The 26,664-nt window shown below is 41.7% G+C and overlaps 1 protein-coding gene across 1 annotated transcript in view; it reads left to right on the top strand.

The window, feature by feature from the left end:
- LOC124621921 (1-phosphatidylinositol 4,5-bisphosphate phosphodiesterase-like) overlaps positions 1–26,664 on the top strand; it is a 603,554-nt gene that overhangs the window by 254,859 nt on the left and 322,031 nt on the right. The window contains exon 9 of the mRNA XM_047147427.1: positions 19,118–19,328. Coding sequence (XP_047003383.1) covers positions 19,118–19,328 — 211 coding nt within the window. The remainder of the gene's footprint in view (positions 1–19,117; positions 19,329–26,664) is intronic.

Genomic DNA, 26,664 nt, shown 5'->3' with positions numbered 1-26,664 from the left:
CTGCCATTCGTCTCTTCCATGGAGGCTTTACTCCAGTCACTTCCGCATCAACAGCAGGCACATATGGCTGTGTTGGAACGGTTGTCAACTAAGTTGACCCAGGATCTACCATCAGTTGTTCACTTGTTGCCTTTTCCCCCTCAACAGTGAATCCACAGAAGACTGAGATGCTTAAGAGATGCCACTTCACTCACATTTCATTGTGTTCCAGATGGTCTACACAGAGGTTGGTAAGGCTCTTTTCTTATTGTGGATACCCCCTCATATATGTCACTTATTGTGCCAGTTAGCTCATCTGCAAGAACCAGCATCACTTACTTTTTATGATTTGTGTAGTTTACTGTCCTCCTGTCACCAGAAGCATGTAGCCACTGCATGTGTTGAGTTCTACCAATGTCGCAAACAACTGCAGCAGTCTTATTGAGCTTGGGCAGCCGAGTTTCTCGGCCTCAGTCATTAAGTGTTGATACATTGCGGATAAGTCTTAGGAGCCTTATGTGGAAACCATGGTCTGAGATGCAACCCTTCGTTTAGCCTCAGATAAGCAAGTGCATCAATGTGCCCCTCAGTTTCGGTAACATACACTGAAAGAGGTTTTTAATACTGCACACAACTGTCTGAGGTCTCCCATATCTGGGCCACCAATTAGAGGCTTGGAGTGATGTCACAGTTGTTGACAGCATGCAGCCCCAGCACATGGAGCCTACTGCACTAGGGACAAGAGGAGGTATCCGCAGTACAAACATGCTAACCAGGCTGACATCAACAAACATGTCATCAGCAGCAGAAACAGTGAATGACTTCTTTCATCCCCCTCTTATTTTGTACAGCACAAGTGGGTGGATGGCCTGCACCAGGCAATGGGTCTCATGGAATAAATGTAAAAGAAAAAAAAGAGAAAAAAAAAGAAAGGTCAATCACATAGCTGTCATACGCTAATATCTAGCTCCCCTTCCCACCTGCACTCATCAGGTTTCATTGCATGAATCAATATATGTCGATATTCATATTGTTTTGTTATCATATTTGCCATTGTCTCCAGGTCACAACAAACTTTTCACTGAAGTGCAGGTGATTGATAAGCCATTAATCCTACAAACTAACATGGGGCCACTGTGCTCCTACTCTACTAACAGACATATACCAGGCTAGGATCTCCACTGTTGGCATGCATCAAGCTTCTGTTGGTAACCTATAACAAACAGCAGATACTTTTCTCAGACATTCACAGCTGACATAGTTTACAAGTCAGTTGTCAGGGTTATCTGTTCCATTACATACTTGGTAGTTTATGATGTGATGTATCAGGTGCCAGACCAGGTGGCTTATCATGAATTGAATTCCTTGCATTCTAAGTTTTTGGATCTGTTTGGGCCAGGGGGAGATTGTGCAAACAATTTCATGGCACACATCACACATCACCCTCAAACCCTCCTCCTGTCTTCGTTTTCTTCAGGAATGGCTGGTGCCATTAGCTTTATGCAACCTGGGTCATTTAACATCAGTGGAAATGAAGAGATCGATTACCTCAGGTAAGTGGCCTACACCCTTAGTAATTGTAAAGAAGCCATCCAGTTAGCTTCAGCTCTGTGACAACTTCAACATGACTGTCAATGCACAGGCAGTCATCGACACTTGACCCCTGCCTTATCCAGAGGACAGGCTCACAAAGGTGGCTGGGGGCCAATTCTTTTCAAAAACTGACTTGACTGAAGCCTGCCTTCAGTTTTCACTGGATGAAGCATCAAAAGAGTTGCTTGCGGTTAATCACCTTTTGGGCTCTATTTGTATGAAAGGCTGATGTTTGGGGTCACTAGTGTGCCTCCCATCTTTCAACATTTTTTAGATTTGTTTATGCTGGTTGCCCCTCATCACATTAACTATCTTTATGATATCACCATGCTGGTGTTACTAGGGAAGATCACTTTATTTATTATTCTATAAGTCACAGTCCTCAAATGTAATCTCATTGAGTTTCACTTTTACCAGCTTTCCAAAATTTTTTTGCTTCATGAAATTTCATGGCAAAGCATGTGCCCCATGGGACAACATGTCACCACCATTATGGCTTTTCCCCATCAATCTGACCTATGGGAACTTCAAGAATTCCTCAGCAAAGAGGCATACTGTCACAAGTTTATTCCCAGAGCACTTATTATCACCCTTCTCTTACACCTGTTGCTTCAGAAAAGTGCTCCTTTTGTTTGGTCTGCAGCCTGTGAGTATGCCTTTGTGCAGCTTTAAGAATAATCTTTGCTCCATGCCACATCTTGCAACATTTCAACCCTGCAAGTATCTGGTCCTGGCTATGGATGAATCCAACTAAGGGGCGGGGTTGGTCCTGCTGCATAACCATTCAGATGGTTGGGAACAGCCTATTGCCTTTGCATCAAAAACAGTCAACTCATTTCAGAAACATTATTCTCAGGCAGAAAAGAAGCTCTTCCTATTGTCTATGCCTTTAAAAAATTCCATGTTCTTGTATGGTGCAAAATTTCATTTATTTACCAACCATAAGCCTTCGTTTCCCAGTTTAGCCCGTCGGGGTCCTTACCAAACAAAGCTGCTCATCAACATCAGCACTGGGTTCTGTTCTTATCCCAGTACAATTATGAGATTTATTTTCATCCTATGTCATGACATGTGAACTTGGATGTTCTGTTCCAGCTTCTCATGGGCCCTGCCACTCACTTGAGCAGGAGGAATTGCTTTGGGAATTGCTTTGTTTTCATCTGGATATGGAGGAATAGCACAGGGTTTGATGGCTTGTCCATTATCACCAGTTCCCATATTGCTTCTGCATGATGGCAGGTCCGGTGCTCTGACAGATTCTACAATAATATAACATGGGTGGCCCAGGTGTCCTCCAAGCTAGGCATCAGGCCGGTTTCAGAATTTTTATGCATTGCACCATCATCATCATCATTCTCTTGTCCACAAAAGAGTTTAACCCTGTGTCATGGTTCCAGCAGCTCTGTGATGGGAGGTCCTCCGCTTATTACATCAGGGTCACTGGGGATCTCTCACACAAAACTATTCGCATGATACCATGTGTTTTGGCCTGGAATCAAATGGGAGCTGGAACATGTTGTGGCCTGTTGCAAGTGCAAGTGCTCACGTCAGCAGGAGGCACGCACATTATTTTTCGCCATGGCTGGCCCTTACATAGCAATGGGAGAGAGTCCACACTGATTTGTTGGTCCTTTTTTGGAGCTTCTGCTTATTAGCAATATACACTTTTTCTTGTTTTCCTTATTACATTTGTTGTCTGTCTGTGACAGCAGAAGTGATTGTCAAGGCCATGTCAAAGGTATGCTCCATAGAAGGCTTCCCTTCCACCCCGGTTTCAGGCAATAGTTCTCAGTATGTGGCACAATCTTTTAATGACTTTCATATGGACAATGGCATTTGCCACGTCACAGTGCCTCTCTTCCATCTGTAGTCAAATGGAAAGATGGAATGCCTTGACTGATTGTTTAAAATCCAGATGTGCAAGTATGTAGAAGATTTCCCCACTGAAGCTCTTACAGAACGATGCCAGTTGAGGCCAAGAGTGCTGCCAAGCTCCTGCATGGCTGTCAGCCACAGACACTGCTCAGCCTCTTGCTGGTGGGCAAACATCACCCAGTGATGCCAGTTTTGTTGATGTTTGTCCCTGACACACCAGACTGGGCTACAGCATTTGGACAGTACTCTCACTGGATTCTGGCCATCATTCAAAGCCAGCACGGTCATTGTGTCTTCACGGTTCACACCAAAGATTGACTTATGGCATTCCACCAGAACCTGTTGCATCCTGGGGCTGAAGGCCGAACACCTCACCTCATTCTTCACACCCCTGGCTGATTCGAGGATCAAGCAGGCCTGGTCATGTCCACTTACCCTGACAGCTGGGGCTTCATCAGCATCAACAGGGGCTTTGCTCCCTACAACTGGTGCCGGCACCTCCCACTGCACTGAGAAAATGCTGCTGTCAGTGGGGCAGAAGATGCGTCTCCATCACCAGAGCTTCTCCTCTTCAGTTTTCCGTTGTTGCTGCTTTTGCCATCGCTCATCATTGTGGATTCCAACATCCAGATAGCTCCTACCCCCTTGCTGCCAGTCCTGTGCACCAGTCACTCAGTGTCCGAGAGTGGCAGGGATGCTCTTGCCCCACTCACTTTCATCTGTGTGTGCCAGTCCTGGTGGATTGAGGAACTTCTTATGCCTTTGGCTGCTGCCCCTGGCACTACCATGGACGCCATGGATGTCTCTTCAGTCATAGCATCTCGGACACCAATGTGTGGTCTTACCCCCACAAGGAAGGAAGTGACTTGTACCTTGCCGGTTACTAAACCTACTATCTACAGTTGGACCGCTATGGCAAGCATTTTGCGCACTGACACTCACACTGCATGCCCACAGCTACCCGAGGTGGCCGCCAGGGGAGCACAGTCACTAGCCACCGCGACCCAGTCCACTGTGTGCATGCAGCACTACACCAGTGACACCCAACATGGATAGGGTCTTTATAAGGGTAGGCACAGGTCTTTGCCCGGAACTAGTAGTGCAGAATGAAGTAATTTAAAATACAGTTCAGTGGAATAATGTCAAACTTCTTCTTATTTACATGTTTTTACTATTTTTGCTCATCAGTGTGTGGCAGTTGTCATAGCAATGTAAGTGCATGTTCAGGAGTTAAAAATTTAATTTTAATTGTGTAGTCAGTGCTATGCAAAGTTTGACACATTTTTGTCAGTCTTGATCAGTCATTAACGGCTGCTGTCAAAGACTATAAACTGTTCACAGCAAATAATGCCTGTGAAATTCCACACTGATTGTAATTTTGTGTGTGTGTGTTTTTCTATGGTTGACAGTAAATTTGTTCTCATAAAATTAAAGGATTTTGCTGGAGTATTTTTGGTTGCTAATTTTAGGTAAAGTAGGTAGAGTTTCAATAACATGCAGTTTTGACACACATTTAGGATTTCTGTGAGGTATGAAAAACGTAGCTATTTAATTGTTATGATAAAGCCAGTTTTATGAAGATTTGCAATTTCGCCTGCTGCAAAAAATATTTAATTTTATTGTCTACAATACAGCTACCTCTATATTTTGGTGGTATTGTAATGTTGAGGTGTATGTGTTTCTTGTAGATATCATTTTTGAGCAAACTTCAGCAACAGGTGTTAAACTGACTGACACTTGCTTTTTTGAATTTCATGGTCTCAAGAGGCTATATTAATTTAAGTGACCACTTACAATAAATCTCCGACAAACTGGTAGTGAAAAAGCAGCAGGGGACAATCTTAGACTTTGTCAAAGAAATTACTTTGTCAAAGAAATGTATTTTGTGTACTTTTAGCGATTAGATAAGTCATTGGTGCCACATCGAGTGCGTTCAAGCTGTGAGAAAGGGCGCCTGCTTCCTATGCAAATTGGACATACATGCAAAAGAAAGCAATGATCTCAAAAAATAAGGATAATTACTATGTCAAAATACTATTTGATTCAAAGGTGGGCGTAAAACAGCTTTTGCCTCTACTTCGCATAAAACATGGCAATTTGATATAATTTATTAAAGTCCTACCAGACTATGGTGACAATTTCAAGTGTGTGTCAAGTCAGTTACAATGGCTGTGGTAAGTTATGAGGAGAGAGAGAGGTTTTCATCAATCCTGATGTTTGGAAACCAACAAAAGACAAAACAGTTAAGACAAAATGAATGAAATATAAAGGTAATCTCGGTTATCCTTTACACAAATTGCCAAGAAGTTTCTTGGCAGCTTCAGAGACCTTGTTTATGAGAATTAATTAGAAACATGCTAGATAATTCCAAAGTATTGGATGCTTCGATGAGCTTGAGGCTGCACTTTCTAGACTCCTGCATCAGTTTTTGTCTAGGAAATCTAGATGCTGTGACTAAGGAATAGGTCCCCCTGCAGGTCCAGGGGTTAGAATAGGCCCGAGGTAACCCTGCATGACGTAAGAGACGACAAGTCTCTCACTTTTCAGCCCTATAAGTTCAAGTCCCATTTTATGGTCTGACCTGCCACTTTCCAAAGTCTATAGAACTGCGGGCCATTTGGGGAAGGACACCTTACGTGATGCATAAGTTATCCATAGTGCCCTTAGATTCAATCTCCTGAACCTCTTGTCACGGATTTGTGTCTCCACCTGCAATTCAGCTACTTAGGCAAGGACACTTTCCAGGGTATGTCATCTTCTTCTGTTGTCTCCTGTCCTCTTTCGCCCCTACAACAATATTGGATTTCTCTGCATCCAATATCCAGCACGGTAGCCAGTCCGTTGTGGTGGGGCCATCATAAAACCATTTGGTGGTAGCCCACTGAAAACACAGGGATTGCTGATGCCTGAGCTGTAAACTCCCCACATATGCCAAGGAGTAGATGCCTGTCTTCCTGAGGTATCAGGACTCCCCGCAACAGCCATCATGCCAGGTGGCCTTTGCTGTGGCTAGGTGGCACCCGAGGGGAGAGCCCCTGCTCGGAGTGAGTGGCATCAGGGTGGACGACCCGCAATGAAGAGGACTGTCATCTCTTGCTAGTGACCGTACCGCACCAGCAGTCTCTAAGAAGAGCAGGATTGGGTACAATGCTGACAGATGTAACCCTAAATCATTTCCCTCTTTCGCTACACAATGGGAGGAACGAAAGGCTATAGAAAGAAGAGAGCCATATTCGCCTCGGTGTTTAGTCTGTAGCGGAATGGACAGGGTCTTTTCGACTTACAAAGCCTCAATTTTTTGTTGACCATCTTGAGGATAAGTTTGGGGAAGTGACAGTGCTGTCGAAGATGAGAAGCGGTGCAGTCTTGCTTGAGACAGCATCCACAGCCCAATCTCTGGCATTACTCACTGGGTGATATTTCTGTTTCTGTCACTCCCCATAAAAGCCTCAACATGGTCCAGGGGATTATTTTCCATCGCGACCTCCTCTTGCAGTCTGATGACGAGCTCCACACCAATCTAGAACGGCGGGGTGTTCATTTCTTCCGGCGCATTTACAGGGGATCCAAAGACAACAGGGTTGCTACTGATGCCTTCATCGTGGCCTTTGAAGGTGATTCATTGCCTGGAAAGATCAAGGTGATGGTTTATTGCTGTGACTTAATGTCATACACCCCTCCCCCTATGCAGTGCTTTAATTGCTGGAAATTCTGGCATGTCTTCCCGTTGCACTTCCAGTGCTGCATGTTGAGACTGCGGACGTCCACTGCATCCAGATATTCCATGTATACCTCGTCCCACTTGTATCAACTGTGGAGAGAACCACTCCCCCTGCTCGCCAGACTGCACAGTACTCCAAAAGGAGCAGAAAATCGTGGAGTAAAAGACCCTGGACTGGTTGACTTACCAAGAGGCTAAACGTAAATTTGAATGATAACACCCCATTCGGTTGTCGTCCACATGTGCTGCAGCTACATTACCATTGCCGTCACAAGTATCAGTCGTACCACACTCTGTTCCACGAACAGTGGGCCCTCTGGGCTTCCAGAGTACATCCGCTCCCTTGGTGGTAGGGGGAAAATCTCCTTCTGTTGTTCCCAAAGTACGTACTTCGGGAGCAAGGCCCCTCCCCCCCCTCCCCCCAAATGGAGGGGACATCCGTCCCATCCCTCCAGCCAGAGAAGCAACAGCCTCCTCTGTTGTCTCCACTAATGCCACAGCAGACACTCTACAGTGGCTAAAGAAGCCAAAGGCTAAAAGCTGCTGGACGAAGAACTTCATGGTCTTCCTCCATGCATGAAGCTATTTCGGAGAAGTCCTCCTAGCAAGTTCCTAAATAGAAGCAAGAGGGCAAGCAAACAAAGAAGTCTGCTAATAAATAGGATCCTCCCATGGCCCCAACACCACCACTCTCTACCAATTCTGCAGCTGAGGATGAGGTGGATCTCACTGATGCCTCATCCACAATAGGAATGGATACAAATACTCAATTGGTGGCAGCAGGTCACCCTGAGGCGTAACCTGCCTTCTTGCTTGCTTCATGCCTTCCCAGCCTCATGATAACGTCATCCTCCTATGGAATTTCTGCAGTTTTTTCCACCACGTGATTGAGCTATGGCAACTGTTAAGCTTTATACCTGCTTGCTGCATTGCCCTCCAGGAAACCTGGTTCCCAGGAATGTGGACCCCCTGCCTTCCGTGGCTTTGGGGGTATTAAAAGAACCATAGAGACTGTAATAGAGTGTCAGGTGGAGTTTATGTCTATGTCCTGAACTCAGTGTGCAGTGAACCTGTGCCCCTTCAGACCCCTCTTGAAGCTGTGATTGTCAGTATAAGGACGACACAGGAAATAACTGTTTGCAACATATATCTTTCTTCAGATGGTGCAGTATCCCTGAATGAATTTGGCTGCACTGATTGATGAACTCCGTAAATCTTTCCTACGTTTTGGAGATTTTAATACCCATAACCCCTTGTGGGGTGGCACCATGCTTACTCAGTGTGTATACAACCCGGGACAACCGGAAAATCTGGGAAAAACCCGGGAATTTTTTCATCCGGGAGAAAACTGGGAAAAATTGGGGAAGTTTTCAGAATTCCGGGAATTTTTCATTGTTTTAGCTTTCAGTTAAATTTTTCTAATTTTGACTGCTAAGAATTGATTCTCTACCAAAGAATGTTACTGTATCCTGCTACTGGAGAATGATACTGCAGCAATAAAGCATAAACGAGAGGAACAAAAATTAAAATTTGAGTGGCAAAGGAAATGCACCATTTACGACAACAAAACACTGTGCGCGCACAAGCGTCTGCAAACAGCAAAAATATGTCAAAGGCCTTAGGGCAAAGACTATGTAACACTTAGTAACAGTAAACTGTTTTCTATGAGCGTGATGTCACAACTGTTTACATTAGGTTCGTTTGACCAGTTGCCAGCGGGCTCATGTGCATGCGCAGTACCTTCTCCTGCTTCCCGCTACTTGAAGTGTGGCTGTTAGTTGTATCGGCAGCAAGCAGCCAGGTGTTAATGAGAAAAATTTTTCTCGCGCTGCCCTAGCTTCCAGTTTCGCGCATCCAGTTCTCTGAGTTGTAGGGGGGGGGGGGGGGGGGGGGTTGGTCTCCACCTGAACCCTGTTTGCGTTAAGTGATTTCGCTGTTTCCGATTTGTTTACAGCACCCACGTCAAATGAAAATGAAACAGATTTCTGCAGCCGGAGCTATCAAGTGAATTATAATACTTCCACGCAATTATGGAGGGCAAAAATATATTATTAGTTTCAGTTTTCTGATTTTATTTGATTTCCAAATTATTAGCAGTCAAGTATTAATCACCTTGCAGAACAATGAAGTTTTTTTTTTTTCAGTTTGCTAACGATATTTGGCTTTATTAATCTTTGCGCTGAGACAATCAGTTTATTTGAAACAAAGTGTTTCATTCCACAGTATTGGCTAGTTCCAACTGTTCACTGAATTTCAAGTGCATGTTTTCATCTTCTGCCATGTATGGCATTATGCCATAATAAAGAACCAAATATGAGATAGTACAATACTGGTACTCCAAGAAAATTTACATCTCAAAAACCACACTGATAAGTTTAGTATCAGATGGGACCTACTTCATTGTGAATCTGAAAAAAAAACCAATGTGCACTTCATACCGAATTATACATTTTAGTATGGCTTACGAAATTCTGGTGCTTTTGGAGTATCCTCTGATGTCTTGTTTCTTTTATGGCGTAATGTAAGCTCTCTTAGTGCTTTATACATACGAACATGCAGGCTCCCTACACCACAGGAGCTGTGCACGTGCAGTAATGCCTGTTTTCTGGCACTCTCTAGCAAATGCTAAATCGAATCTATTTCTAACAGTCTTGGGATACTATTGCGAACAGTGGTTCGAAAAGCATTACTTTCAAAGTAAATTTCTTTTTATGCAAGATGAATTATGTTACATGTTAGAAAGTGGGATGAATTTCTTGAATCACAGAGCGTTTTAAACTGAACACTTTGAGGAACAGCCACTTACAAGAACTTCAAGCTCAGAAGACCAGACATTTATGTCACTAGTTTAAATTTACTGGCACATTTGTGTGACGTATCTTAAAGTATAAGACACGCAAAATAGATCAATATTACATGTGAAAGCTTAGCTTCTCTTGTAGCATATTAATCTTAGAGACCAATATTATATGTGAAAGCTTAGCTTTTCCTGTAGCTATACTATGTATATTAATGTAAACCATTAAGTTTTCCTCTTTGTGTGTTCGCGCTACGTAACAGTGATCTTGCTATTGTCTGATTATAACACTTGTCCTATGCTTTGAATATTTGCTGTCATCGGCTGGCGAGATCACGTGGCATGAGATATGACTGGCTTACAAAAGGGCATTCCAGTCTTGATTTCTACCCTCTGGAAACTAACGTGCTGTGTTTGGTGCAGTTTGAATTTATACTTTCGTGATACGAAAATATGCAGCGTATATGTTGCTGCACATCAAAGGTCTTTCCAAAACTTGTCTCCCCCATATATTCATTTTCCAGACACCAACACCTAGTTACCGTCTTTTTTGATTTACAAAAAGCCTATGACACGACCTGGCAACATCATATCCTTGTCATATGAGTCGGGTCTCCGTGGCCCGCTCCCAATTTTTATCCAAAATTTCCTATTGCTCCTTACTTTCTGTGTCCAAGTTGGTCCCTCCCATAGTTCCCCCCATATCCAGGATAATGGGGTCCCGCAGGGCTCTGTATTGAGTGTATCTCTATTTTTAGTGGCCATTAACGGTCTAGCAGCAGTTGTCGGGCTGTCCATCTCACCTTCTCTGTATGCAGTTGACTAATGCATTTTGTACTACTCCTGCAGTACTGGTATTGCTGAGTGGTGCCTACAGGGAGCCATACACAAGATGCAGTCATGGGCTCTAGCTCACGGCTTCCAGATGTCATCCGCGAAGTCGTGTGTCGTGCACTTCTGTCTGCACCGTACCGTTCATCCAGAAACAGAACTTTACCTTACTGATGATCCATTCCCTGTAGTGGAGACATCGATTTGTTAGGACTGGTTTTCGATGCCCGATTGATGTGGCTCCCTCATCTTCATCGGCTGAAACGGAAGTGCTGGCAGGACCTCAATGCCCTCTGCTGCCTGAGCAACACCAACTGGGGTGCAGATCGCTCTACACTGCTGCAGCTCTACAGAGGCCTTGTTCAATCGCACCTTGACTATGGGAGTCTGGTTTATGGTTCGGCAGTGCCCTCAGCATTGCGTTTACTTGACCCAGTGCATCACTGTGGCATTTCCCTGACAACGGGAGCTTTTAGGACGAGTCCCGTGACCAGCGTCCTGGTGGAGGCCGGAGTCCCTCCATTGTAGGATAGGCATGCACAACTGCTTGCCAGTTACGTTGCACACATTCGTAGTTCTCCTGAGCATTCAAATTAGCGTCTCCTTTTCCCACCCACGTTGCTTCATCTCCTGCATCTGAGGCCCAGGTCAGGGCTTACGATTGCGGTTCACATCTGATCTCTTCTGTCTGAAGTGGAGTCCTTGCCTTTACCACCTGTACTCGAGGTCCATTCACGTACATCTCCATGGTGTACACCTAGACCAAAGCTTCGCCTGGAACTTTCACATGGTCCTAAGGACTCAGTTAACCCCGTGGCTCTCCGCTGTCACTTCCTCTTGATTCTTGACATGTAACGGGACCATGAAGTGGTTTACACCGACACCTCGATGGCTGATGCTCATGTTGGCTATGCGTATGATCATGGAGGACATGTTGAATAGGCTTCTTGCCAGGTGGCTGCAGTGTTTTCACTGCAGAGCTGGTGCCCATTTCTCGTGCTCTTGAGCGCATCCGCTCGTGCCCTGGGGAGACGTTTCTTCTCTGTACTGACTCCTTGAGCAGCCTACAAGCTATCGACCGGTGCTACCCCTGCCATCCTTTGGTAGCGACCATCCAAGAGTCCATCTAAGCCCTGGAATGGTCCAGTCATGCCGTGGTGTTTGTGTGGACCCCAGACCAATTCGGAATCCTAGGAAATGAATTTGCCAGCGAAACAGGCTACACGGAAACCGCTTCTGGAGAGTAGCATCCCCCTAACTGACCTACGATCACTATTATGCAGCAAGGTTTTTCAGCTTTGGGAGATGGAATGGCTTAATCTCAATACGCACAACAAACTGCATGCCATTAAGGAGATTATGAATGTGTGGAAATCCTCCATGTGGGCCTCTCACAAGGACTCTGTTGTTCTCTGCCGGCTCTGCATTGGCCATGCATGGCTAACCCATGGCAACCTCCTTCCTTGCGAGGACCCACTTCAGTGCCACTGTGCCTCACATTTGACTGTTGTCCACATCTTGCTGGACTGCCCACTTTTAGCCCCTCTGTGGTGGACTTTTAACCTTACTAGCACCCTACCTACAGTGTTGTGTGACAATGCCTCAACAGTAGATTTAGTTTTACGTTTTATTTCTTGAGGTGGGTTTTTATCATACCAGCTAAAAGTGAGCATTTAGCCTTCTCATCGAGGCCGCCAGCCTCCCTCCATTTTAACTCTGTCACAATGTCTTTGCATTTGCTTGTCTTGGGGGTTATCTTTTCCCTACATGTGTTCATCTCACCTAGTCTTTATGGGGTGGACATTTTAATGTGTTGCAGAGTGGCTGGCTCATCCTCTTTTATTATTGTGACAAGCCAGCCCAGACCATCTGCTCTATGGTTTTAATACCTTCTTCTACATTTCCTTGTGGTGTATGTTTTCCCTGATTTTTGTTCATCCCATTTGTTTTCTTTTTAGGTGTGGTTTCCCACTCCTTTCCCCCTTTTACTTTCTCAAATGTGCTTTGGGTGTTTTGTACCTTGAGCCTTGCTTGTGTAAGTTAAAAGGGACTGATGACTCTGCAGTTTGGTCCCTTTATACCCCAAACCAGCCAACCAAGGAACAGGGAGAATGGTTTGATAAAGGCATCAAACAAATCAAATGTAGATACCAGGACTGATGGTATGCTAGCATGATAACTGGCTACTGCTGGATGCCGCACAGGGAATATCCTCAGTCAGTGCCCAGAAGAACACATAACAGAGGTTTAAGGGAGAAACAAGAGACATCAATATATATGCCTTAGTTTAGATTTGAGGAACATAGTACTCTGTTATGATGTTAGAGTGCCTTATTTTATCATTCTTTTTTAGAAAGTTTTTTTTTTTAAAATGTATTTGTTTTGTAAATTTCTGGATCTTCATCATTACTCTGTGGAAGAACCTTATGTTTTAGAGGAAATCCTTAGAACTCCGAAATTAGTATGTCAAAAAAACATTATAAACACCTAAAATGACAAAAAAATTGCAGAGTTTAAATTTCTAGCATTTTATGTAATCTCCAAGAATTCTTACAAGAGCACTTATTATCTGCACTCATTACTTACATTGCCGATAGTCTCCTATTATTTTATGTATTTTTTAGTTTTTATTTTGTGACCTTCATTGGACCACTCAAATCAGTTACACAAATGTTAATACAAGTTATTGTTATTCAATAATATGATACAGTTCAATAATAATCCAATAAGACAATTCAGTAGTTCAGTGAATATAATTTATTATTACACGAAGGATGTTTTCCTCTTGTGTGCCCAATTCTTCTTCATTATTTCACATATTCTCTTTCTTACTCCACCTGAGATCACTCTTCCTGTAGCCCTTTTATTGACCTTGGTTTGTGGTCTGGTTTATGTGTCTTTCAGTATTCAGGTTTTTCTCTGTTTTGTTTTTTAGATCACCAACTGCAATTTGGAGTTCTTATATATCTTCCATAATCTCTGTGATCCATTTAATGTTGCTCTTACTATTCCTCAATTTTTCTACTATTTTCTTACTAATACTGTTTTCTGGTATTTTCATAAGATGTCAAAAGAGTGAGATATATTTCTTCCTGATTATACTCATTAGTGGTTCCATTTTCATGTATAGTATTGTATTATATGTGAAGTTATTCTTCAGTGCTCATTTACTTGATAAGTTTGTTTATGCATATCCTAATTATTCTTCTTTCCGTCTTCAGTATTTTGTTAATTTCTGCTGTAGTAGTTGTTTTGAATGTATATTTAGCTGTGTACGTTATTTCTGGCGTTGTAACTGTTTTATAATGTTTTAATTTTGTATCTATGGATAGCCTATTTTGCTGTATGTTTTTTTGGTAATGTAACTTGCTCTGTTCAATTTTCTAAATTCTATTTTGCCTTGATGGTTTCTCATTTTAATTGTAAGTTACAATTTCATCTAAATGTTTAAATTTATCAACTATTGATTCTGGGCTGAGCTGCCAAAGCTGTATGTAAGTATCTTCTAATTATGCCTGCCTGCAACTTGATTTGCCTTTTTTGAGGTAGGTAGCACTCTAGCTTTTCCTATGTTGGTGATGTACCTACCTGAAGTTTCCATTGTTTAGTTTTATCAACAATTTTTATTTCTTGTTCTCTTTGTACAGAGCAAAAAAATTATTTTGAACTTCAGCTGTGAAGGAGTTGGCAAAAACTTCTTTATTTTTTATTTCTTTTCAGCGTGTGTTTGCATGAAATAAAATCCACTACCTTGTAGTGAACTGATGGCTGCAGTTGAAGTTGACCTCGTCTGCAAAATTTTCCTAGTGATAACTGATCATAAGCAATGACTGTGGCCCACATTTTTAGGTTTTTATGAAATGTATTTCAACCTTTTATTTTCTTGGAATAGTCCTTTTTAGGGTTAGACAAACTATTTTAGCTTTCTGTAGTCTGTTAATGAAAAATATAATGAAGCCAAATATTAACATAAAAATGTTTATTATAATTTTGACACATTTATTCCTGTTCTTTGTGGAGAATAAACAATTAACTATTCTTATATTGGCGCTAGAAAAATGCATAAAAAATTGTGATATTTACCAGTGCCATAATTTTTTTTAATAATATTTTAATGATAGGTCTTCTACTAAAAAATTCTTTTCCTGCATCACTCACATTAAAACAAACACTTAAGATTTGCACCTATGTGGCCTAACATTACAGATAACAATAAATTTTATATTATATTTTGGTATTACATACACAATTAACCACATTTCTAAGTTTTATAAAGTTAAATTTTTTCTCTTGTCTCTCAGAACATTTTTGTAGCCCTAGAAAGATCTCTCTACAACACAAGAGGTCAATGGTACATATTTCATTTAGGCAGTTGCTCGTGATATCACACACAATCCACCTTTGAACATCTTTCCTTGGATGATGGCAAACAACTTCTTCATATCTGGGATTCCTCATAACAATATTCCTTAATTTAGTGAAGCAAGGTGTACCCACTGAACCAGATATTTCCTCCAGATACACCTGCACTTCCAAGTCACATTTATAGCATCTTTCAGTGGTAGAGAAGCAGACTTTGAATTGCAACAGGCAGATGCTGGAAGTGAGCTCATAAAAATGCCAGTGATGCAAAATATTTGTTATTCCTTAGGCTCATATTGGCTTTTACAATGAAAGCTTATTCATTAGAGTCAAACAGGCCAATGGCCTTGCCTCAGTGGTAACACCAGTTCTTGTTATATCACCAAAGTTAAGCACTGTCAGTCTTGGCTAGCACTTGGATGGGTAACTATCCAGATCTGCCAAGTGCTGTTGGCAAGTGGAGTGTTTTGAGACCTTGTGGCTTCAATTGAAGATCTACTTGATTGAGAAGCAGAGGCACTGGTCACGAAAACTGGCTGCGACTGGGAGAGTGGTGTGCTGACTGCATGCACCCCAGTATCTGCATCCGGTGAGGTCGACATGGTGGCCAGTCAGTACTGTTGAACCTTCAGGGTCTGTTTGGATGGTGTCTGTTTCTGTTAGAGTGAAATGTTTCTTGTACCTCTTGACCTTTTGATAGAGTTTGGCATAATATAAAGCTGCCAAGAGCCAGTGCACTATCGCGTAAGTATGGGTTCAGGTGCAGTAGGGGGAGGATGTTTGTATATACCTCCTTAAAGGACTGAACGTGGATAGGCTCTTCAAGAAATACTTTCTTAACAAGCAAATGATGCTATTAACCTCGGGAGAATTATTTCTGACTTTCTGTGCTAGATAGTGTAGGCCATGGGCAAGCAAGGTGCAGTTGATCATAGTGTCACAGAGTATTTTGACTGTTGTATTCATTTTTATCATATAGGCAGTACAGCCTGTCACAAACAGCAAAAATTTCTCATCTTTATCTTTTCCTGGTCATAGGATGTGTAGGGCATCCCTGACATCTGGGCTACAGTACTGTGATTTGTCTTCTCCAACATTTTACGCAGAGAGTTGTTTTCCTGGTGCCATTGACTCTTAATTTCCCAACCACAACATTGGCCACAACTCTACAGAACTGTCAGTCATCTCCTTGACTGAAAGCCAAATATTGTGGTCACCGATGTCTGTTTTAATATCAGCAATAAACTTCTCATACATGTATTTCAAATGATGTTTGCCCATTGTCAACTTGTATAATGTGGCCACTGGTACTCTGCAAGAAGCCCTTAAAAGTGGGGTTCAGTAGCACATTCTGTGGCATATTAAGCAACACTAAATACGTACAAAAATCTAGATTAAACCTGTCCATTGCACTACTTGTCATAGAGGAAATAAGCAGTTGATTCTGTCGTTTGTTCTTCTTCTTAGTGTCACTCATAATGTGAGCTGCAGAATCTTTGTGGTAAAGGACAAGTGACTTTATATTGTGGCTTATCCAAAACTTAAAAAAAAAAAAAAAGAACACTAAGAAGATGGCAGTAACTAAACAATAAGAACGTGGTCATGTAATATGTCAACTTCAATTAAATTGTATGCGCATGTTAGTAAATTAATCTTAAATTTCCATTTGAAAACCTGAGGGATAAAGACTAGGAAGAAGCCTGGGAGATAAAACAAAGGACAAAAGTAACCTGTGTTTATTTATGTGGTTTTTACAGGCATGGCAAAAAATTACTGAGCCAGCAGATGTGAAATTGGAGTCTTCCACAATACACTTTCTGAAAGGATGAGATTTTGATGATTTCTGTTTAGGTGTGACAAAATTACCCTTAAAATGCATTACTCAGTGTGAGACAACACATCATACAACATTACTTAATAACTACAAAAATAAAAAGACTTGTGTCTGCGATTTGTTCCTCTAATATACTTCTCTGTTGTTGGACAGCGTTTAAGTAAAGGCTAGCTGGGTTTTCCCAACAAAGTGGTGTGTAGACATATTCTCTGAGTGACAATACTGTGACAATGTGTTGTACACAGTGTTGATTTCAGTGTGGACTATATTTCTTATACCCTCTGACTACAAAAATAGTAGAATTAAGTGTCACCAATGCCGCATGGTGCAGACACTTTATCAAGTTATAAAGATGAGTGACACTGTGTCATACACATTCATGATAAAGTTGAGTGACACTGTGTCATACACATTCATGATTTCAGTGCAGTGTATAAATTTATTTATTATGTGTTTGCTTGAAGTAATCAAATTTAACAGTATTGATTTTTCTTAGTATTAATTCAGAAAACCTAATTAAAAATTGTGTTTTTCTCAGGGAGAAAGAATTGTAAGGAAAACGTTCATATATGTAGTATCTGATGAACAAATAATTTATTTACTTTAGGTGCATTGCCCAGGAGATAACTCCATTTGACATCAAAGGAGTGAAAATATCCAAAACAAAGCAAGAGTCTTATCATTAGGTCAACACAAAGAGAGATGTTTCTAAGGTCAACAAACACTGAACTGAGCTTCTTGATTAGTTTGTCTGGGTTACCCAATTGGACCCCAAGGAATTTTATACGATCTGCTTCTCAATGCATGATTGTTAACATCTAGTTTTGGTGTTAACAGGTCATTATTGCTCATTTGATATTGCATAATATGAGTTTTTGTGAGTTTAAACATATGTAGTTAACTCTGAACTACTTTTAGGCCATCTCAGCTATCATCTGAGCTGTGTCTGTTAAGTCTGAGTTTGGAGCTGGATTAATATTCTAATCTAATCCCTTTTAACAATGACAATGGTGGAATTAAAATAATGTTTAACAAACCCCACTTCTGCAGTAAACTGGTTCATGTGAAAGATTTTCAATATGTTGAAAAGCAAGAAGTCAATCGGTTTCAGAATTAAAAAAAAAAAAAAAAATTAAGACTGAAATTGATCATTGTGTATATTGCTTAACTTTTCATCGTTGTCCATTACCAGTTTTTCATGTAATTGGCACTGTTAGTCTTGAGCTGTGATGTTACTTGCTTTTTGGAAGAGTGTTTTGTACGACTATAAATGAAAGTTACAGGAATTTAGTTTCAGTCTTCTATATGTTAATCAATACTTCTTCAATTCAATCATCACAATAAAACATATCTGGTGTCCACACACATCAGATTACAATTCTCCTCTCTGTACAACACGTTCCCACTAAAACAGCTTAAGATAAACAAAGATGCTATTTGACATTAATGTTAGTGGTTACAGATAAGAAATAACTTTGTTGTGAGTGGTTACAGATAAGAAATAACTTTGTTGTGAAATCAGTGATTTTCTGTTAATACTAATGAAAATAATAGTAATAAAATAATAATAGTATAATTAATGTTGATGTTTTTTCCAAAAAAGAAGTGTTTTATAATTTTGGAATTACAACATTTTAATGAAAAAGAACTCATTCACATTGTTACACAAACAAGCAACATGTTGCCACCCATATAAATGTAAAGTAAAGTGAAAAATAATATTACACAAGAAATATTAGTGGATCAGGTAGTGAATTGAATGTTCTTATCATGTAGTGTACTAGAAAATGAAAGTGTACCACAGTTCAATTTTGGAATATATGTGATGTTACATGTTGTAGGGCACAAGCATTTGATGTAGTTGTAATATGTGCCATCTGATAATGAGCTTTACCATTCGAAGGCAGTAATGCCACAAATGAAAGTAATTTAAAGGATCTGGCCACGGTATGAATTATTATTAAAATTGCACTTGCTCATACTGTGCCTTGTTGTGATGTGTCCCAAATTATTTGTTTCAATTTCCACTGTTGGTAAGCCGATTGCATTTTCACCTGCTTAAATATAGTTTATAGTTACATTGAGGTTCATTGAATACACTATTGTTACTTCCATTTTCTCACAGACAAATTATCAAAAGACGGCTTGATCCAGTACTTGATGTCAGATGAGAATGCACCTGTCTACTTGGACCGACTGGACTTGTACATGGACATGGACCAGCCATTGTCGCATTACTACATTAACAGCTCCCACAACACATACCTGACCGGCTTCCAGTTTCGTGGCAAATCCTCTGTGGAAATGTACCGCCAAGTGCTGCTTGCTGGTTGCAGGTAGGGTAATTTCACAGAGAACTGTTGCACAATTTGTTTCAGTCACAGTGTATAGTTTGATTTGAAAGCTTTAGTTAAATATATGGTTCAGCATCTATGTGTAACTTGTTTATGCTTTATTTCCACAAAGGAACATTGTGTGAGCACATATTTTAAATTGTCTTCGGCAGTTTATAATTTTGTAAAAGTTTAGCTTTAGTACAGATGTTTCAGCTGTATTTGTGCAAACTATGAAAAAGAATCCAAAGGAGCACATCAACCCAGTAATTATCACATTTGCAATTTGTGGCCTACACAACTGCATTTTAGCAGTAATTTAACTGATCAACATTCACAGAAGGAAGGGAGGAAGATTAAGGTTTTAACGTCTGTCAACAAAAAGGTCATTGTAGATGAAGCATGTATGCAGATTGGGGGAACAGTGGTGAAAGTAATCAGTTGTACCCTTTTGAGGGAACTGGGTGGCCAAACGGGAATTTCAACTGCCTTCCTCGCAAATATGAGTCCAGTGTCTTACATCTGTCTCATATATTAATTCATCATGTAATAGGGACTGCAACTTTATGTAGAGATAATCACAGAGATTGCGTTCCTCAGTTCTTCTGCCTGTTGACTCAATCTTGCCAGTAATTCAGACTGTACCAGATGACCTCCCATCGTACTCTGTGTGTGCTGAGTGGGGAGCCATTCTGGTGAATTGTGTTATTGTGCATTGAATTGTGAGTTGTGGATTGTGATTTATTATTTCATAACATACATAAGCTAAATCATTTGATTCAGGTACATAAGACTGGTCTAAATTGTGGTAAAATTTCACCATAAATGTAGAACAGCTGGTGTTAACAAACAGCATAATAATAATATTAATTTTGTTATATGTACATAAAGTAAAAATATGTAGCTCTTAGTTACCCTGTGCTCAAATTATGTCATCCTCTATGAATTCTTATAATGAATAGCAGCATTTCTCCCACAAAATCTTTTGTAGCCTTGTTTCTAGAACCTCTGACTTTGTGTTAAATATGCTTTTGCCCATTAACTTGTTATGTGTTGCCATTCCCATGTATTGTGGAGTTGCCGCATATAATTTCACTTGGTGAGTGGGTAGTATAAAATTATTTTTATTTATCATGTTGTATGTGTGGTTAAAACAGTTCTCAAATAATTTTTTGTCTACTTTGTTGGAAGATTTTAATTTCATAAACAGTTAAGATTCGAATTTTCCAAAATAATGAGTGATAAGAGTCTCTTTGCTCTGCAGTAAAAGAGTATCTGATAATTTTCTTCTGCAGTTTGTGCTTTAGTTAGAACAAATGCGATTTATGGAACATAGTACGAGTCCTGTCTGGAAAGTAAGGTCTGATCGGTCAAAAAATGGAAACTGCTGTGAAAATCAAAAATGTTTTATTTGCAACAGTTAGCTACACCTTCCAGGTACTTCTCTACATTGTTGCCACTCCGATTTAGACATTGTCATAGCATTGTACCAACTTTCCAATACCCTTGTCATAGAAGGAAGCCGCCTGTGCTTCCTGGCAATTCTCCATGCTGGTCTACAGCTCACTGTCTGCGCCAGTACTTTGTTTTCATAGCTAGCTGTTCATGTGAGCAGAGACGAAACTGAGGGAGAGTCAGTTACGGGTTCTGTTGGGGATGATCAAACACATCGCATGGAAAACGCTGCAGGAGCATCTCCATTGCACCTTCAGAGTGTGGCCGAGAATTTTCATGCCGAAGGAAACGTGTGACAGTTATGTTATGTGGGCTGCATAATCTCAGCAAAATGTAATAGTAGGCCTTCATACTTGCAGGAGACACCATTGTTCTAAGTATCTGTACATGCTCATTGTGCACTCAGAACTGAAAAGAGCGACGTGATGTGATCGATGGGCATACTAGAGACAGCCCAAAACATCTGTGAAAAAACTTCATTGGATTTTCTCTGTGGTTTCCATTTTGTACCCCATCGTACCTTACTTTCTGAATAGCCCTTGTACTTTATAAGAGAAACATGTGAGACACAATGAAGTCCATGTTGTGTATAGCATTGAACACATTGTCTGTGCAACAGTAATATGTTTCTTGCTGAAATCGTATGCCTTGTGAGTGAAGATACATATCTACTCCCTTTCAGGGGTGATAAAATCGCATACATACATAAAGACACTAGGCACAGAGAAATACATGGCACAGAAAAAGCAATGGTACAGAAAAAGCAACCCGGCAGGCATTAATGAGTAGGTGTGGAAGTGATGAGGGAGCGTCAGAGGCCATAGGGCAGGACCAGTGATGGCGTCTCCATAGCGGCATTCTCCTTGAAGTCAGAGACTGTTGGAGATGACAGCTGCACAGGACCCAGCAATGGAGGCGGCGGCGAGTGCAGCATCAGGTGCATCAGGGGCTGCACTGGCGACAGCAGTCCAGGAGTTAGGTTGGAGGGAGGTACCCCATACAGCAACCTGCCAAGCAGTGACACCTGTTACAGTGCAAACCGCACTGTCAACGACACAGGAACAGGCATCTGTGACAATGGGGCGGGGTAGGTGGTGAGCTGTTTGGAACAGACCATGCTGTGCGAAGTGACAGGAGGTCTGCCTGTCAGGAGTGCAGATGACGCAGAGGTGCTGGCCCCTGTGTCACTCAAACCACCAGCCTAGACAGGTGCACCTGGCTGGAATTGTCACAGAGCTGGCAGTGCCAGCAGACATGGCATCAGATGCAGCAGGTGATGGAGGGTTCATAGTTGGTGTCCATGTAGCAGTTCTGCTGGGCTCTTGTCCCCCAAAGGAGTGAAATGGTTTGAAATCAAATGGACAGTCTACCACTAGCCTGAAAAAGATGCAAATTCTCAAGAAACAAACTGTGGGCTAGTATCAGTAACCACAGTATACGCAAGTCCCTCAGTTGTAAAATTCTTAGACAGGGTCGAAATAGTGGCCACTGTGGGTATGAACGGACAATGCACCACATAGGGAAACTTGGAAGAGGTGTCCTCAGTGAGCCAATACTGATTTAGGAAGGGTGCAGCAAAACTTTCTTGTAGACATGTGGCGTTAGCCAGGGAGGAAAATATGCCTGTGGACCTGCCTGTTGCTTAACACAGTGAGTGCAAGTGGCGATAAGCTACACAATGTCCCCATGTATGCCCAGCCAATACACAAGTTGGCGGGGCAAAGCTTTGGTGTGAGAGGCCCCCAACGACCAAAATGCAGGAGCTGCAGTACATTACAGCATAAGGAAGTAGGGATCACAAGCCAGGAGCAGTGTCCTCAATAGCTAACAAAAGACGCCGTCAAACACAGAAAGGTGGTGCTGGAGGGAGAAGTAATTACACAAGGGATCCGAGGTGTGGACCTGGTGTTTCTCTGGTCAGTTGTACTGTACAAAAGAGAGGACCCAAGTAAGTACAGGATCCATGGTGACAGCTGACACTGCCATGGCACTAGTGATTGGAAAACCATTGATTGCATTCTGCTTCTCAATATCTGAATAGAAACGAAGCAACTCATCTTGATTGAATGCCAAGTCTGGACCAATCGGAAGGCAAGATAAGGCATCGGCATTGGAGTGTTGCGCTGCTGGCTGGTAATGGATCTGATAATGATAATGGGAGAGAAAGAGAGCTCACCACTGCAAACGATGTGCTGCCATGTCTGACACAGAAGCCAAAGAGTTGAAAAGAGCAACCAATGGCTTGCGGTCCGCGATTAAATGGAACTTCGAATCATATAAGGAGACGTGAAATTCTTAAGGGCAAACACAACTGCTGACTCCCCCTTTTCATTCTGAGAATACTGCAGGAGTTAACGAGTCTTGGAAGTGTAAGAAATGGGTCATTCAGATCTGTCTGTGTATTTGTGCACTAACTTTGCACCAAGAATGTGATGAGTGACATCTGTAGCCAACACGAGATACTGATTTGGCTGGAAAGTGGCCAGGCATGGGGCAGATTGAAGCTTAGATTTAAACAAAATGAACACGCAGTCACAAGAGGGGGGACCAGAAAAAAGGCATATTTTTACACAACAGTGCATGCAGTGGCTGAGCAACAGTGAATGCATCCAGTAAAAACTTGTGGTAGTACAACTTTACCTAGAAATGCCTGCAATTCCTTAACAGAGGTCAGCAGCGGTCAAGCGGCAATTGCATCAACAGAGCTGACTCCTGTGTGAGAAACCTCAAAACCTAGGCACTCAATTGACAGCAGAAAAAATTGAGATTTGATAAGATTGCACATGAGACCCATAGACTGCAAAACAGAAAACAACAATTGGGAGGTTTCTAAGGTGGTGGTCTGTGGAAGAATCCAAAACAACAATATCATCAAGGCAATTGATGCAGCTAGGTACAGAGGCTGTCAGCTGTTCTAAAAAACGCCATGGGCATGCTAGTGACATCAAAAGGCAAGCATTGATATTGGTATTGGCTGAAAGGTGTATTGACAGTGAGAAGGTGCCTAGCGGCCTCATGCAAGGGGAGCTAGAGGCATGCTTCTGACCGATCAGTCTTGGGAAGTAGTGGCCACCTGACAATTTTTGTGTGCAACTCAACCCAATGGGGCAAAGGATATGTATCTATAACTGACTGTACGTTAACAGTGACACTGAAGTTGCTGCAGAGGCAAAGTTTACCCATCAGCATCTTAACACCGGCCTATGGCAAAGCCCATTCACTGGAAGAAGCAGGCCAAGTGACAGTTAGCAACATCAGACAGTCTAATTCGGCCTTAACAGAGTCATGCAGTGTGAAAGGCACCTGCCGTACCCAGAAAAAATGAGGGCAGGTAGACTCTTTCATGGTAATGTGGGCCTAACATTCAGTACCACAACTGAGCCAAGGGGAAAACAGAGATGAAAACTCAGAGCAGAGGGATTCCAGTTGCTGACACAGAACTTGATCTGACACTAAATTTACCTCAGTGGCAATGAAGACACCAAAAGTGTTAAATGCATCTGATCCAAACAGGTTTGCAGTAAGGGAATGATCCACAACAAGGAAGGTGAGAGGGTGAACAACAAATTTGTGATAGACAGGAGTGGAGAACTGACATAGGATCACAATCTGCTGTTTATTGTAGCTTACAAACTTCGGTGAAACCTGTGTGAGGAGAGGGGAGCCCAAGTCCACATACATTTGTGTGTTTACTAAAGTCACTGCAGATCATGTGTCCACTTGCATTTTAGTGGTTTATTAAACACATGCAAGTCAATAAACAATTTGTTCAGGCGAACAGTCATTGTAGAGATACTGTTTATATCCGTCAGTACTACTGTGTCCACCTTGTTCGAAGAGGAGTTACACACCAAGGCAATGTAGCCTCTCTTTTGATACGGGTTGCAAACTGCCCAATGCTTAGGGCACACAGCATGCTCATGTTGGATGAGGCAGTATGGGCAAGACGGAAAAGGGGCATGCGGCCAATGCTGTGACACGGCCTGTTACTGCTGTGGCCATAACTGATGCTGCCCCATGCAGCGCTGGGTTGAAGGTTGTACTGCTGCAACGACAGTCCCATCATCCTGAACACTTGTAGTGTGCCTAAGAGGGGTTGATTGAGCAACTTCCGATACCTCCCCCCCCCCCCCCCCCCCCTCCCATTAAGAAATCTCATTGCCTGTGATCCATGACACTTCAAAGGAATGTGCTATATTGAGCACATCCGTAAGTGTCATATTCTTGCACTGTAAAGCTTTTTTTTGTGGCCTTCCCTATCCAGGGCCAGACAAATAACAAATCACGAACTATGTGATCAGCATATGATTTGTGATGAGCACTAGTGAAAAATTTATGACGGCAGCTTAACCATGTAATTTTAGAGCCCAGGCTTCATAAGATTGTTTTCTAAATTTCTGACAATTGTAAAATTCTACATGCATTGCAATAACATGTGTTCTGTCACAGTAATAGGTTAGAGAAGCTTGCACAATTCATCAAATTATAAGCTGGCCGGTTCTTGCAGAAGTGCAAGTTTGCATGACAACTGATACTTATGCAGTGACAACAAGGAAAGATAGAAAGCCCTACATTAGTTTACATCATCCATGTGAAAAACATGGAAATGTTGGTGTAACTGTGTCTTGTAGGAGTCCCAATCTTCAGCTGGTTCATCATCTGGTGGAAAGAGTGACAGTTGCACTGATGGGAGAGTAACCTGTTGCGAACATGCGGATGCCACTTGGTTTAGAGTGGTGGCGATAGCCTGCTGTTGTTCTGAAAAAGCTTGCTGCTTGGCAATGAGATGTTGGGATATTTCTTCCATTAGGACATTCATCAGATGATTTAACACTGACAGTAACACATGGAGAAAACATAACCCTTACTTATCGCCAAATTTGCTATAGCAAGAACAAATGTGATTTATCTAATGTCTTACTTTATGGAGGAACACACAAGATACAATGAAGTACAGGGTGTGCGTAGCACTGAACACATTGACTGGACGACTGTAATACTGGTTATAAAACAGGCCAAGCACTCGTTTGTGATCAATTAAATAATACGGTTTCTTTGGCGACTCACCAGAGCACACCGGGGCACCAATCCAGGTGGCCTTTATAAGCGGACCTGTGAACTGTATAGACGTGCGATCTCTGAGATCATGTGCACCATGAGTGAAGGTACATCAGTTTCAATGTTCAAGATATGCTGGTCCAGAAAATTGTACTGTATGTAATGACAGATTCAAAATATCTATGGTATGCTATTTTTGTGTACTCATGTCAGTAGAATTTGCTAGTATTTGCATTGAAAATGCAAAGCTGCTTGGTTTCTTTGACAGGAATTCAGTATGTTTATTCCAACGGAGTTATGTATTCCAGCATAGTTGTCAACGCTCTAGAGACTGTACCGAACAATACAAGAAGTGTATGGATGAGTATTTGCTGCTGACAGAACAGATCTTCCTAATCTGTGAGTGATTTATGTCCTTGACAAATGCTGCACTGTTGAGTATTTCCACAACTAAGGAATAAGTCACTGTAAGCTGGTGCTCTGCACATCATGATGCTCAGATGTTGATTGGGTCCATATGTTCCTGCTCAGTACCCTCCCATATGTGGTGATGGGTGATGTACTATGTTGGTGCGTAAAGCAGAGTCCTGTTCATGTTTAAGATGTTGCAACAGAGTGAGCCACGGTACAATATGCTACACTGTGTTTTACTAGCTTCCTGATTTGCTACTACTCTATTTCATCTTCCGTCAAGCACACCAGAAATATGTGCAGTGATTATAATAGAAGATTTCATAAATTTTTATCCCTTACTTTTCTTGTTAGGTTCCAGCATTGTTGAGAGTTCTAACAGTTTGTTATTGAATGTTGAAAAGTAAAACACTGC

Source organism: Schistocerca americana, chromosome 7, assembly GCF_021461395.2.
Source record: "Schistocerca americana isolate TAMUIC-IGC-003095 chromosome 7, iqSchAmer2.1, whole genome shotgun sequence".
NCBI lineage: Eukaryota > Metazoa > Arthropoda > Insecta > Orthoptera > Acrididae > Schistocerca > Schistocerca americana.
The sequence above is the reverse complement of the archived record's forward strand: the minus strand, read 5'-3'. Positions and strand labels throughout refer to the sequence as shown.